Genomic DNA, 19,068 nt, shown 5'->3' with positions numbered 1-19,068 from the left:
CTATTGCATATAAACATATTTGAAGCAGTCTCTAGCATCGTGATAAGATCACGATCAATGGCAAGACCATTAGCTGACTATTCCTGTCCCACTGGGTGTACGGTCTGTAGTGTGAGTATATGTGAATGTACAGGAGCTTTAGAATGTCTGGAACTATTTAAGGTTAACAAGGAAGATCCATTGTAAAGGTATAGATTTGATTTTGAACATTACAAAAATGTTTCCTTTCAGCTGTTTTAAGCATTTGTTTAATCTCCTATTTATCCTTGCATATTTCCCAGGAACTCTCCCTGGCCATTCCTGGCCATTTCCAGAGCTTTAACTGTCATACCTAGAATGACCTCTTTACTGACAGTCTTATCTGTGGGGAGCAATTTGTGATGGTTGCCATGTGTGGTTTTCCATTAAGTACATACCCTTTTTCCATCCGCAAGACATTATGGATGAGCCATACAGATATGCTCACGGAAGGTTATGTATGTTAAATTAATAAGATATCAACAAAGAATTGGGGAGGATGAGAGCAGAAATGATTTGTGTTGTTTCACCTTTATGGAGGGAAAATATACTCTTAAAAATCTGAGGGACATTGCTCTGTAAGGTCTTTGTTTCAGAATGGTACAACAGGTAAACTAAACACCCACTTTTGAAGGAAGTCGATACAAAAGAATAAAACACTGTGGTACTGGGGGAAGCACCTATTTCAGAATGTATCTGGGTGCCTAATTCAGGAATGTGATGCCATGTATTTTGTTGTGTGTCTTTAAGAGATATATTAGTGCATAGAATTTGTAGCTCATACTGCCATGTTTTCATTGATTAAATTTCTTTTTGTCTTAAACTAAAAAAAAAAATAAATAAATAAAGGTTAAAGTCCTTTATTGATCTGCCCAGCCCCACTGGAGTCCCTAAGTGTTATGTTGCTGATTTCGCTAAGAGGGAAGCAGGCTTTCAGCCTGGGCAGACTCTCCTGGCCCTGTTAACCTCAGTGGAGCTTTGGCAATGTATATTAGTTTGCAGTGTTCTGCTGGACCTGTATGTTTGGTAAATAATTGAAATGCACTTAGAAATCGCTGAAGAAATGCTTCGTTTTCTGGAATTAAAACCTATCATTTCCACATGACTCAGAGAAAGGTCTCTTGCTTTCTGTCACTTTATGGTAGGCTTGCACAGACCTTCTGTCACACCACAAGCAACTGACAGTGGGCCTGCCACCAGAACCCCGTGAGAAAACCATTACCACGTAAGTTGGAGCTCTTTCTCCGTTCTAGAAGCAGCTTGCCTTTCGGCTTTCTGCTGATATATCTTGTTTTCAAACCTATTTCTCACCTTCAGAAGGAGTTGCAGGCACCAAGGCAGAAAGGCCTGTGCTGCAAAGATGTTCTTGGATGACTTGGTTCCAGTGCACATTGAAGAAGTTAATAGCAAGTACTTGAGTTGCTGCTAAGTGTGGTATGCTTTCTTTCAGCCCATTGCCACCTGAGGAGCTCACAGATCTTATTTATGAAGCCAGTGGCCAAGACATCAGTATTGCAGTCCTGACACAGGTACGCAGCATGTGACAAAAGGGTTCTTTAAGCTGTGCTCAGGGTGATGCCACTGTTCGTTGTGTGGCCGGTGATTGAGAAAGCAAACCTGAACAGGTGCCTTTATGGATTTGTCCTCACAGGAAATGATTATGTATTTGGCGATGTATGTCCGGTCACAGCCTAGCCTTTTTGCAGAGATGCTCAGGCTCCGCATTGGACTAATAATTCAGGTGATGGCCACTGAGCTGGCTCGCAGTCTGAACTGCTCAGGTAAGAGCATTTTACCATAAGAGATACTTACGGGTTTATTCCTGCCTCACCTCAGTGGTTGATTTTTCATTCATACATGTTAAATACTTTTGTTAACTCCATTCAATATGCACTTACAGACTTGAAAATAACTTTCCTTTTCGACTCAGTGAAATACCCCGCCACGCCCCCACACATGCTTTTTCAAACTGATGTAGGTTTTAAGTACTTAAGTCCCCTGGCTTTTAGTGAGTACTTGAGGTCCAGATCATGAAATTATATGCATATGTATTTAGGGATCCAGTGCCATTAATATCAGTGAGAATTAGGCCCCTAGATACCTTTGAATATTTGAGCCTTGATTATTCATAGTTCTTGCAGTTTTTACTTAAGTCAATTTATAGTGGTATTTGTCTTTTTTTTTTTTTTTTCTTTAACTAGGTGAAGAAGCTTCAGAAAGTTTGATGAATCTAAGTCCCTTTGATATGAAAAATCTCCTACACCATATTCTGAGTGGAAAAGAGTTTGGTGTGGAAAGAAGCTGTGAGTTGTCCATTTGAGTACTTGTGTATGTTAAGCTAGAACTGCAAATGCAAATTTTGATTGTCTTGTTAAGTACAAATCTGCTCTCCAGTCACATGAAATAGAGTTATAGGTATATATTAAACACAGATGGGCAGTACATGTGTGTGTCTGCCAGGAGGATATATAAAACACATGTAATGAAAGCTGTCTTGTGTTGAAATCAATTGTATCAAGTTTTCAGTGATACAAATGCAGACTTTTAAAATGAAAAAAGTTTAATGTGACCACACTGAAAACCGTGAAAAGGATACGTCTAACCTGGCTGCAAGGAGCATGCCTGTGATACCCAGGTATTCCTGACTGGCACTTCAGCTGCCTCCTGGGCTCATTCTTAAGCCCTCACAGACTCACTGTATCTCTGATGTTGTTTGAAGCTACAGTTGCTTGGTGTCTTGGAAAATCAGTCCCCAATACCAAATATGGATTTAGGCCCTTAACTTGACCTAGTCAGATTTGAAGTATTGACTAATGATTTGCATGGATGCTTTCACCAGGAGCATTGTACACTGGAAAAAGGATATATCTTTTTTTCTCTTCTAGGTGCAATCTTATTTGCTTGCCTACCTCTAGAATTTTAAAAATGTCCATTTGCTTCTTCTAGTGCGACCTGTAGATTCCTCTTCATCTAGCCCTGCAATTTCTATTCATGAGATGGGACATTCTGGAGCAACCAAAACAGAAAGAAGTGGTATTACTAAACTGAAGAGTGAGATGAAGCAGGTGAGGGTTTTCTGTTAATGAATTCATCAGAAAACACAGCTGTTAGGAACTCTTTTTTTGCTGGATTTGTGCATGTTAATTTCAGCAGACCATTTGTAATGCCAAAGAGATTCTTGGTAAATCACAAAAGTTTCCAAAGATCATTTGATTTAAAGCTGATCACTAAATACAGGGAAGAAGGGAATACATTTCCTTTTCTGTTCTTGTTTCACATTCTGAATATAGAAGAATGTGAGCAACCTCTAATGCATTCATGACATCAACTTTAAATCAGCTTTTTTATCATTTTTTAGCTAAGGAAAAGTCAGATTTACAAAGAGAGGCTTTGAAGTGTTCGTTGTTATACTCCACGTGAGTCTCTAATATGGTCTACGTACCACTTGGGAAAGATACACTTGAAGAAAAGAAGTATTGGGTTGCTTTCTTTCTGTTTTTCTTCAAGAATGGAGGGATGATTACTGCTAGAGCATTTTTTTGAACAAGTTCAATACTTTAAATTACACAGCAGCTGAGGATGTTTAGAGATACTGTACAAAACACATCCCAAGTATTCTGAATGAATCTGACTGATGGTTTTGTTGTGAGTGTTTAGATTTGTTTTGTTTGTTTCCGTTGGTAATTTTATTTGCTGTAGGTAAATACAAAGGTAACAATCGGAGGAAAGTACATTTATAAGAATAAAGTGGTGCATGTTAAGAACATATTTTAAAAAGACCCTCTCCTGAGAGCTTAAGAAACAAGCCTTCATTTCATCTGAGGACATTTATAGAAATTTCTAAGAACATATGCAGTGTTTTCCTTTGATTGTATGAAACAGGCTTCTTTGAAAGCTTTCAGAATGGAGTGGCATTTCTGTATGTTCTTAAAAATAGAACATTTTGATGCTGACCCAAAGATTAGTTAGTAATTCTGTACACAGTATGGATCAAGCAGGAAAGCAAAGGTTCCTGTGAGACAGTTTCTGTCTCTTGAGATACGGTCATGGTGTTTGAGCCGTATTGCTGCCTTTTTCTGGCTGAGGCTGCCTCGCTCCCTCCCCTGGTGCAGCTGTGCCTGTGCAAATGCTGCTAGGTGCTTGCTGCAGGCTCTGTTCCAGGCTCTGAAGTGACTTTGGTAATTCAGTTTGAGCATGGCTGTCAGTCTCATAGCAGACTGTGAATGTCTGACTTCATTTCCAGGAAGAAATAAGGATGTGACACTAGGTGGCAGCATTATTTTATTCTAAATACAGAGGTAGGCCTGAACCTGAAACCCTTTGGAGTGTGGTGAGATTGGAAAGGTATTTTCTGCATCGCTTTTGCATTAGACAAACATTTTTCTTGCACAGAGGAGTTAACTCTTCTTGTTTTGTTGTCCCCCATCTTTCCATTCATGCTGCTTCCCACCCTGCCTCGCTACACTCTAAATAATTCATTAAATACTAATTTAGTGGTGTACTGGTGGGGGGAAGGAGGTTCAACTTAATGTTACGTGGAACATTTCAAGTACTTGCACCAACATCTGTTTACACAAGAGCTGATGAGTTGAGCAACCACAGCTCTCTGATTTCTGCAGCTGTTTGTGTCAGGTAAAATCAAGCCTTTACCTGGATAGCCAGTCTGAACCATTAACATTTAATTATGAGGCAAGGTGTGAGGGGGCAGTTACAGAAAAGCATCATAGGTGTGAGGTGTGGTGCATCCACATTTCTGTGAAAGTTTTGCCTTGCAACTCTTTGCTCAGCACTGCCCACCCAGTTGGCAGCTCACAGATTTTTTGCAGCCAGATGACCTTCTAGCGCAAACAGAAGCTGCTGACATTATAACAGATGGTGAATAGAAGTGGAAAACTTGGGTTTTTTTTTCCAGCCCTGAGTCACAGGGAGGGTTTTGCCTGTGTCTTAAACTGTGTTGGTTTGCGTTTGCCATGCTGGAGTTAGGTAGATAGTGTGGGAAGCTTGGGGTTCGTTGCAACAAAGCAGGTTCCTGGCACATCGGGGTTGGCCTCATGGTGAGTCTGGGAATCAGATGTCAGCTGAAGTATGGCAGTGCAAGAGGCCAGGGACACTCAGGGCTTTCTTCTGAGGAACAGAGCTTATTCCATGCTTCTTGTCTTTTCGTGGATGGGTTACTTGAACTTATTTGTGTACTGTTCTGTCATGTCTGTCTGGCTGACTTGTTGGTGTCTGTTTTTGTTTCGTAGCTCCTCCATGAGGGCCATTCTGTGTCCAGCAGCATGTTCACTTCCAAATCCATGGTAAAATGCCCTCTGTAAATCTGCACCTTTTCTTCACTGTTTGTGTGAAAGGGCTTTAGGTCTAAACACTTCTTGTGGCTTCTCCTGCCTAAAAACTTGCTTTCAAACTCTACTTTTTTGTTTAGCTCACCTTCATTGGGAATGAGTTCTTATTCGTAACCTTAGAAGTTCAGAGTCTCACGTTCAGATCCATTTAGTTCTTTGGAAAGTTAAGCAGTTGTAGCAGATTAAGCAATGTAGCAGATTCAACTGCTTAATGGTGGGTTGTGTCATAGGTGTCATCGATGTTTAAAAGTAATGTGTCATTTATGTTGGTGGTCTCTGGGCAGTAATGAACCCAGTACTGCTTCATATTGCTAAGATGGGGATTTTATGGGCATGGGTATCTTCTCAGGTTGTCAGCTTCTTTTAAGGCAGAGAACATTAGCTCTTCCTAAACCTTCACTGTTAAGAAGGAAGGTAATTGTTTAAATAATTTGTCAACAGAAAACTCAATAATTTAATGTCTGAGACTTCAGATCTCTAATGAAGAGACAGAAAGCTTGCACCTACACATGTACTTTGAACTGGTGGTTATGATTAGTGGATCTTTGCATCTCCAGACTCACTGTGCATGTCACACCTCCCAAATGCCCTGAATACACTATTGCAGAGCCCCACTGCAAGCATGCACCCCTTTTCCTGTGGTCTGGCCTGACAACTGCCCCAGGTGCTGCAACCTCACCCTCCCTGCACACCAGCACAGAAAGGCAGGACTCGGTTGTGTGTTTGATTAAAAGGCTCAGAGTTGCTCAATGAGATCTTTGCTTCTCTGAACTACCTGAGTAGCCAGATTAATTATTTTCTGCAGAATGACTTCTTTATGTAGGCACTGACCCTCCTGCTGACCTCCTGCATCCCTTAGTGCTGCTAAGTGGGGTGGAGGAGATGAACTGGCTACATCAGTCACTGGGGAAAGAAAAAGACTAGAATGCACCAAACTGTCAAGGGAACTTGACCTCCACCTGTTTCTCACTGACACCAGTAGGAGTAAAAATGGGCTTGGTTTTCATGTGCTGGTCTTTTTGTAGTGTTTGATTGTGTGGTGTCACTGAGCCTGTCCTTTGCAAACATACATTTTTCAGTGCTATTTGCTACCTTTCCCAGTGCTTTGCTTAGGCAGTGCATATGTCATTCCCTGTCAATGAACTCCTTTCTAGGCTGAAAGTAGAGGGTGTGCAAAAAGGAATGAGGCAGCAGAAGAGCATAGTCTCTGGGCTTGCAGAGTAGACAGAAGGTCCCTATCCTGCTGTGCTAATGGGCAAAAGAATTTGGTAGTGGCACAACTTTTGCAGGTGGTAGAGAGCAAAGATCTGCTGCCTCATTTAGTCTTGATCAAGTCTGCTAGAATAAAATAACAGAACAATAGTGACAATAAAGGAAACAAGACTGATCCTAACAGAGAAGTGGGCATAGTAATTACATGACTGTATAAAGTCAATTTATCAAAATATATTAATGGAGTTTCCTGCACGGAGGAGTTATCTTGCTGGAGTCATGGACCCTTTGGTTCTCTCACAATACTGAGCCTGAAGTCCAAGTCAGACATACCTGCAAATCCTACCATCTTTCACACCGGTGCCACTGCCAGCCAGCCCATCCTTGTTAAAATAACCATGCCTGGTGTTAAACCAAGCAGTGAAGTTGACTGAGTTATGCCTTCTTGAACTGCCTGTCTATTCTGTTCAGAACTGGTTGGAGTACTTCAGTAGTGAAGCTTGTTGTGAAGGGCAGAGGAGAGGAAGGGATCAGTCCTGGTCTGTCATCTAGTACAACATCATGGCCTGTATTTTCTCTTGGTTCTGAGTTACATCGTTCTTCATCAGCAGTTACAATGTTAACTGATCAGGAGAGGGCCAGTGGCTGTAAAAAAAAAATTAGCTTACAAAGACTTTAATGTTTCTTTCAGAGGGGCAGTACTCCACCATCTCCCACTAGTACTTCTCCCACGAGCTCTGAGGGAGACATTAGTTGGCGTAACCGCCAAGGGCAGTGGCTCCGCAGGAGGAGGCTTGATGGTGCCATTAATAGAGTTCCTGTCGGCTTTTATGAGAAAGTGTGGAAGATCCTTCAGAAGGTAAGTTGATGCCTATGGAAAACAGGAAGCAAGTAAGCTGTACAGTATCATGGGAAGATGGTTGCAGAGGTATTGTGTTGCTGGGAGATGAAGCTGGCCCACATGGAAACTGGAATTATTAGTAGGAATGTATGTGTTGAATATATAAGGGCTTCATTAACACAAGTTCACATGTTAGTTTAAAAATATCTTTCCTCTGAAAATACCAGCACTGAGCTCCAGCTGCACAGTTCTATTTTACCACTTGTTTTGCATTGCTCCTGACTAATGCGAGTTGTGGTGACTGCCACTGAGGGGCGGTGCAGTGCAGTGCAGTGCAATTCATATGCTCCGGTTCAAAAAGGCTGGAAGGAATGAAGTAAGAAACTGCACTTACTCTTTCAAAATGTCTTCAGATCTCTTGCTGACTCTTCAGAGCTGTATGGCATGCTTAACATTTTTTTGTTTGCTTTTAAATGAGGAGTAAACCTTGCCAGCACCTTGGAGATCAGTGGTATGGAAATGTATTGAAACAAATCTCCAGGAAGGAGAATTTCCATTCGTTTTAGAGTGATTGTGCACCTGTTCTGCTTCGCTGGCTGAAAGCCAGTGTTCTACACCTTGCAGTACTGAGTTGTTCATGCCTACACAGTTGGAAAGATGATGTGCCTCACCAGCTCAGACTGCTTTTGGTTGTGCTTTTAAAATAATTTGTGTTGAAGCTGTTAGTGTTGATGTCAGCAAAGACAAGTCATATTTTGCCTCTAGATTTACTAATGGGATCTTTCAATACAGTGAACATTACTTCTGTCCTGACCTACTGTAATGGCTGGGAGTATTTAGTGGTTTTCTGGCTATTAATTACACTTATTTAAATTGTCTTCAGTCTTTCGTTCTTAAACTCTCTTTGGACTATTCATAAAAGTGCTCTCTTTTTCTTGGTACATTTTTGTACCTCAGATACCCATATGTGTCATTCCTTAGCCTGCCTTCTTGCCATTTAGGTTTTGTCAGCCTTTTCTCATATGCTAATTGGTATTCCTAACACCGCCATCACCTCCCCACCACCGTTTGTAGCCCATTTCGAAGAACCACAACACATTGACATCCCTGAGTTGTGGTGCCCTGAATCTTGAACACTAAAATAAATTGTTGTTTTAGCCAAAATATGAAATAAAGGTTCTCACTTACATAGTCTATTGTCATGCTTTTGCACTGACTTTTATTTCTATGTCCTTTCACAATATTCTCTTTGACTGGCTTTCATCTTTTGCGTGCCTCTTGCTGTAGTGACTGTCCAAGTACTTTGCTCCCATTCATTAGCTAGACTGGAATACACCGCACTGCCAAAGGGCCATGTAAGCTTATTTATAGCATTTGCCTAATTACATAATAACTGGTTGCATGATAACTTTTTCAGCAAAGGTGAAATAATATTTTTAAGAGTTTGCTGTTGTTTTTACTGAAAGTAGCTACATTTCAAAGAGCAGCATTTCTAGGAGAAAAGTTAGCTTGGTTCAGAGAGCACTTGGATTTACTAGCAAGAACCGTATTCATTGTCAAAATGTTTTGTTTCAGTGCCATGGTCTGTCCATTGATGGGTATGTCCTTCCTTCCTCAACCACCAGAGAGGTATAGTAAAATACAGTAAAATGGTTTTTCTAGCCATCTGATTGAATGTTTGATTTTTACAGCATAAGATGCAATGGGACCATCGTTGCAAATCCTTGGTTTTAAGAACATTTGAAGTAACTGCTACTGTGGGAAGGGGGCCAAGGTCTAGATCTTCCCTCCAGCTTCCGCCGCCCTTCCGCCGGCTTTGGCTGGGGCTGTGCAGATGAGCTCCCGCTGGGCAGGCCCAGAAGCGGGTTTGTAGCAGGTGCCTTCATGCCACCTGCTCTCTGCACACCTTCACTGGGCACTGATGAGGGTAGCGAACTGTGCACATTGAGCAGTGCTTGAAAGAGGGCAGCTGATACCAGTCATTTAAAGCAGAGTGAGGAAAAACTCTACTCTGGTGGAGTAAAGTAGACTCATTGCTTGCTTGCTACTTTTCTTTTAAAATGCTGTAACTGCAGCCAGTGAATTTTGGCATCACAGTCTCAAAAGTAAATACCAATTAAGGATGACTGTTTCTAACCAAAGCATTGACTCTTTAAATCCATATCCTTTCCTTACACTTTTTCCTTAGTTGGATTGCACTCGGTCTTTAGGCACTCTGGCAAATTTTAAATTCAGACAATAACAATAACAGACAACTCCTGTGAACAGTAATCAGCGGAAGAAAGGTGCTTATGTGCCTGAGACTGTTTTCCTGTCAGATTCCATAAGATTTGTTTCTGGTTTCCTTCTTTTCTGAGAGGGTGGTAACAGTGGAAGAGAAGAGCTAGAATTTTCTGCCAAATTTCAACCTTATTTTTCAGAATGGAGAACTTTATTCCTATTGTGTAGATAAAAAGGCTTATATTTTTAGTGCATCAGACCTAGACAGTGTCTAATTTTGCTGTTTAAAGGAATCAAACTAAATAAGCACAAAACTCCTAAAACGTCAGCATTTCACGTAACATCCACACAGCTCTGCCAGTGCAAATTAGGTTGCTCTACAAACAGTGTAGCTATAGCTCAGTGTGAAATAGCATTTATTTTAAGCAGATGGTTATTTTTGAATCACTAAAGTGATTTTGGCTTTGCAACCAATCTGCAATGCCAGAAAGATACTTTGAAGAGAGAGTGCATGAGACTGCTGCAGCGTTAGAAGCAAAGAGTTAATTTGCAAGCTAAGCATCACTATTCCTGTATGTAAATAAAATGTGTGTATAATGGTTTGTAGGACTGGAATGGTTTTCTGGAAGTTGCATAACAGTTTGCAGGATCTGGGCTTAGTGACACAAAAAGTTACTGCAAGTGCTAAGCCGTACAAACATCTTGTTCGCTTTAGTCAGACTACCCCTATATGCAAAGAAGAGCATATGTTTACATGTTTGGAGGATATGGGGAGCTAGTCTTTTGGATTTGTCAGTTTTTCTTTCCCTTTCCACTCAAACTTGCCAGATGACCCCATGTGAAATCAAGTTTGCTGTGCATGTGGAGTCAGTGCTGAACCGTGTATCCCAGCCTGAGTACAGGCAGCTCTTGGTGGAAGCTATTCTCGTTCTGACATTCCTGTCTGACATCGAGGTGAACAGCATCGGGGGTATCATCCACATGGATCGAATAGTGCACATGGCCAATGACCTATTTCTGCAGGAACAGGTGAATTCAAAGTGCAGTGGTAGAAAGCCTTCACATTTGAATTTGTGCTCTGTTTTTTTCCTGTTTGTTTTTTGTAGGTATGATGAGTTTGATTTCCCCCCCCCCCTTATGCTTTCCCCCAACAAAGACAGACCAAATCACTTAAGTATCTTCTGGAAATATATTTGGAAAATTAATTAAAGAATTGTGGGAGATTTAAAAGGAGTACACTTTCAGTTCTAGTGGCTCACAATCTCTGAAGTAAGTGGGTAGATTGAAGAGTTTTGTTTTACCGAAACACTGCAAGAGCTACTCTGGGAGAGAGAAAGCATTCAGTCTTCTGTCACTAGAAAATCTGTGCAGGTACAACTACCAGAGACAGAACAGCTCAGAGACCACAATACGTGCATGCAGGACAGTAAAGGAAAGACAACATTCAGGTCTATGTTTGCTGCATGCAACTCCTCCTAATCATAAAAGAGTATTATGAAAGCAAAGAATAAATCCTTGGAATTACCTAATTTGAGTGATCATCAAAAAGAAAAAAAAATGGACAAAATCTGTGAAGTTAGATGTTCCTTGTTTACTTGCACTGATCCAACTAAGTCATGTGTGTCCTATAATCCTGAGTAAGGCTTTAATGAGGGAAGGGAGAATTCCTTTCAGTATTCAGCACAAATGAAGAATAGTCATGAGGAGGTTCTTATCCAATAAATTAGCATAAATACCTAATTTTCCCTACTTTTTTGTTTGTGTCTTTCCAGAAATCGTTTGGAGCTACGGATAGTATCTTGGAGAAAGACATAGCCACAGGAATTTGCCACTTTTTCTATGACAGTGCTCCGAGTGGGGCCTATGGAACCATGACATACCTAACAAAAGCCATAATGACTTATTTACAGGATTTCCTGCCTAGCACAGGCTGCACGATGCAATAAGCAATGCCTTGCGAGGGAGAGAAAACTAAGCCCTTTCTTCCCCTTCCCCTGTGATGAACCTCTTGTTTAGTTGCTGTACGTATGTATGTCCATGCACTACCTCAGCATTTTACACTTCATCATGTTACGTGCCCAGTTACCTGTGGGAGACAGGTAGGTGGAATTTGGCCTAGTTTTAAGGGAGTACATGGGAAATGTGCACATGATGAGGCATATTCTGCCTAACGTGCATAAATGTAATTCATACTAATTCAGCAAGAATTATACAGCTCTGCCAACAGGAAAATAGATTACTCTGTGGAGATCAAAAGGTATAATAAAATGAGGGAGCTGTATCTCAAGCATAAAGTCTCTCAAATAAGGAAAGTAATGGAATTCATTAGTTTTTCTCCTACTATCTGTAAATTTACATCATTGTGAATCACTAAGGCACAGTGTGAATAAGCCAGGAACTTTTAACTTAAAGAAATAGGAATAACTTGAAATAAACAGGTGTTATTTTAATACAGGTTTATCCTGATTCTCATCTCATTTGCACCTAGTTAGTGCAGGGCTAGCACCAGTGGAGACAAATGTCTTACAGTATCCACAAATTTGAGGTGATAGCCTCTTTAAGGAAACTGCGTCTCTCTCTTAATCTGAACAAGATAGCTTCCTTCCCCGCATCCCCCAAAGCTTTGGAGGCAAAATCTCAGACTCCAGCTTCTGCAAGGTGACAGACAATTTTATGCCTGTGATTCTTTTCACTGAACGGGGAAAGATAAACCTCTTCCACTCAAACATCCTTTTCCAGTCCAGATCCTTTCCCTCGCAGATAGCCTCAGAGTTAAGAACAGCATAATTGCCCCCTTTCCAGCACAGGGTGAATTTATGGGAGGCTTTGATGTTTTTTGATTTGGGGGATTGGGTTTTTTTCTTAAAGATGCACTTGTCACACGCAGTTAGGGATGAGCTCTCCAGTTAGAAGTCTCCCTTCAGACAGCTCCCAGGGTAGTGCTTGCAGCTACCCTGAGCTCTTACACACAGCCTGTACAAATTCATCAAGCAGGAGGTGCAGGAGTGCAGAGCTCTCCCTGTGCGGTAACTCCAGCTGGGATTGAGGGGAAGGTGACAGGTTGTGTGTGTGTGTGTGTGTGTGTGTGTGTGTGTGTGTGAAGAGTGCCCATGCACAAGGGGCCTTGAGTCTGTCCACTGAAAATTAGTCTCTGCTGCTCCTTTGAGCTACTTTAAGAAGAGGGGAATGTCCTGCAGGGAAATGGCTCCGTGGCCATTTAAACTGGAAGTAAAGGTAGGCTGCCTCTGGAAGGGAAAAGCCTGCTTTTCCCCAAGCACCAGCTGTGGTTTTCCACCTCTTCCCTTTACTGGCACTGCTGTTTTTGCCACCGCACAGAACTGATCTGGCCGACAACTTACAGACATTTTGCCTTGGAAAGTGACTGTAGTTTGTTTCATCCCTGTCGAGGCCATGGGCTCCTTCAGCAACGTTAGGGGTGTTGGCACAGCTGCTCTGTGCCCAGGAAGGATCGGAATGGGTCTGGCTTGCCACGTAGAGGGAAAAGAGCAGGGAAGGCCTAAAAAGGTAAGCAGAACCTGTGCTGTTAAGCCTTATAGGCATATTTCTGTGAGACCGTCCTCTACTCTTGCAAGACCTAACTGCTATTTTTTACAGGATTTTAAAACATTGGGCGGTTCTGTTTTCTTTTCAACAGTAGTAGGTGGTGCTTTTGAAAATTAGTTCATTGATTCCAGTTTCAGTGTTTATTCTGATATCTGAAATACTTTGATGAAAGCAGGGAAATAAATCCATGTCTCACTTGCCAGTGGCCAGCAGCCATGGTCCCAGGGAACCTGAGCTTCAGGTGTCAGTCCCACCCCTCTTGCCATCTCTTTACAGAGTCGGCGCTGCTGTCGCAACATCTAGACATTTGCCTGAGGGAGCAAGGGCAGAGCTATAGGTGTGGGAGGTTTTAGGGGACAATTTAGATTCCCAGAGAATATGAGTGTTTGTTGGTCCAAGAAACTAGCAACATGCATCTCGCTGGATGTATTTATGTTCTCAGAGAGACAAGTACTGTGTTAACCACCACGAAAACTGTGGACCTATTGAGATGTTAGTATAAAGATATGGTTCATATATGATTAGTACACTTGGATGTGGAAGTCATTTTACTGGTGTTGTGCCTATTTTGTATGGTTTTGCTTTCATTATGCTTCTTGGGGTGTTTATATATATGTAATCTGAGAGATCATTTAGATTGTTTACCAGTAAATGAAAATAAAATCCTTTGTATAGCATAAACAGAGAAGCCTTACAGTGCAAAGCACAAGCACACCAAAGCCTGTGTGACAGTTTCTTGTTCTATTCAGTATTATGTGAAGTGTCAGGAATTGCAGGTATTTTTGCTTTTCTTGTTGAATCCTAGCTTGTGAGAGATGCAAAATGATTTTCCCTCAGACTTTTTTAAAAATTTTTATCCTACAGCACGAACAACTAAAACAGAATTTTTTTAGAAACAAGAATGCAAAAATAGTTGGTTTTACATGCAGCTGCACTCAAGTCTAAAACAGTGGTTTGGAGCCTACAGCAAAACATATATATGCACACACACACACCCTTAACTGTAGTTTTTTAATGGGGGTAGCACTGAGCCTCTTTAATTTAAAAGTCATACTATGACCTAGATTATCATATATTGTTCAGAAGCAGTGGTTTTAATATCTCTTTGTCACTTTCAGATCTTCAAATGCAGGCACTTGAAAAATACCTATGTGGTGATTTGAAGAGTTTAGATAGAAAGGCACAAGGTGATGGTGAAGAATGGGATTCTGAAACAACACAAGTGGAAGGCAGACTCGTTTTACTTCCAAGTCAGGCACTGTTGCTGCTTTCTGCCGAGTTACCACTCAGACAGGAAGACTGTGTAACCAAAGCATCACACTCAGTGCAGACCTAATTAAGCAATTAAGGGTTTATATAGAGCCCCCACATTGAGGATCCACTTGTGTTTATTAGGCAGTTAGAAAACCCAGCTAGCACTGAGGCTGGTGAGCGCGGCCCCAGTTAAGGCAAATGACAACTTTGCAGTTCGTGCAGGGCAAGCTAATTGGCAGTGACTTCATTTGGCTGTCAGGCTTCCCAGGGGAGTGACAAGTGGATGACAGGGCCCAACGCCAAGTCCCTGGAAACTCATTTACAGAAAGAAGCAAGACAAGCGTAAACAGATGCATCAAGCCTCTCGGAAATAAGGGTGTTAGTGGAATTAAAATAGACCCACCTGACACCTGGTCTTTCCAGCCTGACAGGCGCAGCTGTGGTGAGCACAGTTTGCAGCTGTGGGGATGGAAATGGGGCCGTTCGGGGTGCTCAGCAGAATAATAAAATGTGACAAGCAGCAGGCAAATACCATCTGCTGGGCTAAGCCCAGCTCCTTCGGCCAGGTCCTCCCTGTTCACTGCTTCTTGATTGTTCCTCAGCCTGCAGCTGCACTGAGGATGCCGAGTTTGTCCACCTGGTATGACCCAGGTCAAAAGCGCTGTTAATCCCCCCTGCTGCCATTCGTACAAATAGACGGGAAACCTTAATAGTTCAGGTGCAAAGTCTGCCTGGCTTTGTCAGGCTGAGTGTGGTCTCCCTGCTCAGGGGAAGGGCCCTGCTTGTTCCTGGGAGGGCAAAGTGAGCTGTGCTGTTCCTGGCAGCCCCAGGAAGGGGCCCTTGCTTTCCAGGGGAGGTAGCGAAATGCCTGAGCCACTCAGTGCGGGTCTGGGGCCCTGTCGCACTGCACAACTCCTCTCATAGCAGCCAGAGGCTTGAATGAAGCAGGAGGCTGGGTGTAATCCAGCAACAATGCCAGCAACTTCCTAGTTCGGACTAAAATTAGGAGCAGTGTTGCCCAGGAAGGGGGAGAGGGGAAAGAAAAGAGATGTCACCAGGACAGGGTGTGCACGTGTGCATGTAAAGACTGGCTATACCTCTAGGACAGGAGCTGGCGTGTTCAGCTGCAGACTCATTCGGTCCCTGCTCAAAGGACCATGCCTTTCTGTTAAACTAAGTGGCCACTGAATAAAATAGCAGGGTAAAAAAATAATTTTTGGAGGGTTACAGAAGAAGAGCTTCAACAGGAAGGAGAGTTTGGATTTAAGTACACATAGTGGGCTCTCTCCCAAACCCAGTTTTAGTTTTAGGTGACTTTTATTGCTGGCATTACATGTTACACATATCTACTTTCCCCTTCCCCATTATAGGCTCTTGTGTGCCTATAATGGCTGACAGGGGAGGCTTTTTTTTGTGTCTAGATGACTCAGATCCTCTCATAGCTCACTACTATATTCCTGCAAGCCTCTTCAATGTATGCTAAGCAAAGCACTGGACTACAACCTTACCTTTAGCATCTCTACTCATGAAGTGATCTCTCAAGGTCAGCATCCTTCAAGTTAATTTTACAGAAGCTTCAGGAGCACATTACTAGAAGGGGACATCTAAGGCGATGGTGTCGAGGATGTTTCTGAGCTCCCACGTCTTGTTGCACACCCTAGTTTTGCCCTCTCACTTTTGCAGGGAATGGGAGGCCTGTGAGAAAGGGCTCAGAGTTGCACTGTCCCCTTCCACCTTGTTGCTTGGTGTCCCCAGTAAGGAAACTGGTGGAAACCGATCTCGGAGGGTCAGGGAAGTGAGATCTCACCAAGCACTGTGGGGTACAGCTTTCTTTTGGTTGCTCCACTGGAATAAAGTGGGAACAGTCCTCACAGTACATAGATCAGAATAAATGCATGCTATAAATACACATTTAATATTAACAATGCTGCTAAAATTTTACTATAAGCTGTATGTTTGTACTCTTAAAGAATTCTTATCTTTCTTTCCAGTAGAAATAAGTGCATGCGTGTTTGTTCATTCATCTGTAAAGTTGCAGAATACTTCTGGAAAAGCATTTTGTATGTAATTGATTAAAAAAAAAAAGAAAGAGAGCAGCACCTTCAGCATGGGCTGCTATTACAGTCTGTGGCAATAAAGTGGGAAGCGTGCTTTTTTTTGTACTTTTGAAACTGTTATTCTTAAATAAAAACTAGCTACTTAAGTCTGTTCATCTTTCATTAAATTTTAGAGACTGGCTAGGCTGGAACTATACCCCACCCAAAAGCACCTTGTATTTACTATGATTGTATTTACTAAGATGGAATTTGGCTGCACCTCAGTTGAAGCAGTGTGTTGGTTCCAGAGTGCAGTATGCAAGAGAGGGTCTGGATCTCCCTGCTCTCCCCCATACACTGAAGAGCAGGTAGGGGTGGCACTTACAGGAATGGGAATATTGGCCTGTGGCAATTGGGGCTGGGGGAGGGTGGTTGCAATCTTCCATCTTAGCGTGGTCCAGAAACTCGGTTTGGTATTTTACCAGTTTACTGTACTTGATAAAAAATCAAAGAATTTATGCTTAACTTTTTATGCAAGAATCTTTAGGTTCAATAGTATCAAAATCTGTTTGCTTTTGTGTTCTTACTCATCTCTTCATTTTGAGGAAACCCAGTTCATGTTCAGGAAAAAAGCAGTGTTTTACTGTAATATGTGTAGGATACCAAAATACAGGCAAAAAGACACTACTTTTTTTTATTGTGAAAGCTAAAGCTTTATTTTGTTATCTGTCATGTTATGATAACATGCTATGGATTTAGCCTTCATTAAGACGGTGAGTTATGACTTCCTAGCCAAAGCCCCCACAAATGTAGGCAAGAGTAACCAGTGGCAAGAGGAAATCTGTAAACATTTTTAAAATAGCATCCTTTAGATTTGTGTGTGTAAACTTCAGTAAGGATGGGTAGTGACCTGGAATGTTTAATGTCACTGCATCATGCAAAGAGAACGGTTAAATGCAGAACTATATATTTTAACTAGCTGTTCTTCTTCCCTGTTTTTCCCCTCCTGTATTGGATAGACCACAGAAGGCCTCTTCTGTTCCTGTTACAGTTCCATGTTATTAGTCAAGGAGAATCTGATATGTTCCTTGTGGTAATCAGTACTGTTCCTCAACCGTTTCTAAGTGCTGCTGAGAAAAACATACCAAGGTTTCTCTCCCACTAGGTTATAGGTCCTGTGTTGGCAGTGTTCACAAAGTGGATCGTTGGGTGAGACACCACCAAGGGTGAGGCTAAATTGTAACACACTGATGTGGCAGTGATGCTGTAATACTGCAAGTAATATTTTTTCATCTCGTCTGTCTCATCATTAGCAGGTATATATCATACAGAAGGGACTAAATAAAGGCTTACACAGTGAGCACGATGCTTTTGTTTGTTCTAGCCCATGTATTTATCAAGCTTACCAAATGAAGCAGCCTGTTCCTTGTTTGCCAGTCTGGAAACTGGTTTCCCAAGCAACCCATGACTAGTGGCAGAAAGGTGAGTTGAGCTTCCACCAGGAACTCACAAGAAGTTCTGCTTCATTCGTTTGCCTTTTTATCTAGTCTTTGAACCACATGAAAGGCCTCTAAAAATTCATTGAAGTCAATGTTGCCATCTTTGTTGTAGTCTATGCTGTTGGCTAACTTGTCAATGGCTTCATTGTCCATTTCCATTCCCGTGTGAACACAGAAGAGTCTCCATGTCTGGTGGAATTCCTCAAGAGAAATCAGGCCTAGAGGGGACACACGGCAGATTGCTTTTTCCAATGCTCTCTCCCCTTCCTACATACACGCATGCACATTCCCTCACTGCAAGAAAATTACTTGCCTCTCATGGCTTGAACATGTTTTGCGATTCCATGACTGAGGTACATTTTTACTTCAAGCAATGATTTGGTGCTTTCCATATTAGAATTAAGAAGGCAGTGAATATCTCAAGTGAGAGGGGAAGGGAGGCAGTATTGGAGACAGGTTCTGTGAAAACTTTTTTCTTGAGTTAGGCTCTGTGCAGTGCCCCTTATATGGGTACAGCTTGAGTGCTTAAATTAGCCTTCACTAAACTAGAAAAATGACATCATCTCTTGTTCCTCTATCTTTAGAAACCTTAAGGAGGAAACACAGTGGGGACAGATAACTAGTATCAGCTGCAAAGGAACCTGGACGTACCTGAATGATCTTTATCAATGAAGTTAAAGATCATCTCCAAATCCTTTCTGAATCTGCACACCGTTTCCACCAAAGCTGGCTGAGCCTGCTTTAGAAATCATATAGGAAACCAGTCAGACCTTGGGCTGAGTTACTTTAACAAACAGAATACATCTATTCCCCAAAAGTTTAAGCTGTCAGATGTTAGAAAAATCCTTATGGTTGAGTTCCCAGGAATCATCCTTTGTGTCTTGCCCTGAACAAATAATTGGCTGCAACCTGTCACTTTCAGATTGCTGGGGGGGGGGGGGGGGGATAAGGAGTCCTTTACACCTCCTACCTTCAGTGATTAGTTACGGAAATGCAGATAAGCTAGGGAAGATGCTGTATGTCGTACACTTGCAGAAAGCTTTCACTGTACATATGCGATCCAATCCTGCTTGTTCTTT

The 19,068-nt window shown here is 42.0% G+C and overlaps 2 protein-coding genes across 3 annotated transcripts in view; one reads left to right on the top strand and one right to left on the bottom strand.

The window, feature by feature from the left end:
* PHKA2 (phosphorylase kinase regulatory subunit alpha 2) overlaps window positions 1-16,651 on the top strand; it is a 50,197-nt gene extending 33,546 nt beyond the window's left edge. The window contains exons 23-32 of the mRNA XM_067297074.1: window positions 1,164-1,243; window positions 1,469-1,547; window positions 1,670-1,799; window positions 2,220-2,321; window positions 2,965-3,083; window positions 5,265-5,318; window positions 7,267-7,434; window positions 8,992-9,045; window positions 10,465-10,665; window positions 11,409-16,651. Coding sequence (XP_067153175.1) covers window positions 1,164-1,243; window positions 1,469-1,547; window positions 1,670-1,799; window positions 2,220-2,321; window positions 2,965-3,083; window positions 5,265-5,318; window positions 7,267-7,434; window positions 8,992-9,045; window positions 10,465-10,665; window positions 11,409-11,582 — 1,161 coding nt within the window. The 3' untranslated portion in view covers window positions 11,583-16,651. The remainder of the gene's footprint in view (window positions 1-1,163; window positions 1,244-1,468; window positions 1,548-1,669; window positions 1,800-2,219; window positions 2,322-2,964; window positions 3,084-5,264; window positions 5,319-7,266; window positions 7,435-8,991; window positions 9,046-10,464; window positions 10,666-11,408) is intronic.
* Window positions 16,652-17,185: 534 nt separating this feature from the next.
* PPEF1 (protein phosphatase with EF-hand domain 1) overlaps window positions 17,186-19,068 on the bottom strand; it is a 41,402-nt gene continuing 39,519 nt past the window's right edge. For both annotated transcript variants that reach the window (XM_067289737.1, XM_067289738.1), the window contains 2 exons: window positions 18,641-18,728; window positions 17,186-18,207 (listed from right to left, as the gene is read on the bottom strand). In XM_067289737.1, coding sequence (XP_067145838.1) covers window positions 18,014-18,207; window positions 18,641-18,728 — 282 coding nt within the window. In that variant the 3' untranslated portion in view covers window positions 17,186-18,013. The remainder of the gene's footprint in view (window positions 18,208-18,640; window positions 18,729-19,068) is intronic.

This window comes from Apteryx mantelli, chromosome 1 (assembly GCF_036417845.1).
Source record: "Apteryx mantelli isolate bAptMan1 chromosome 1, bAptMan1.hap1, whole genome shotgun sequence".
In the NCBI taxonomy this organism is placed as follows: Eukaryota; Metazoa; Chordata; class Aves; order Apterygiformes; family Apterygidae; genus Apteryx; species Apteryx mantelli.
The sequence above is the reverse complement of the archived record's forward strand: the minus strand, read 5'-3'. Positions and strand labels throughout refer to the sequence as shown.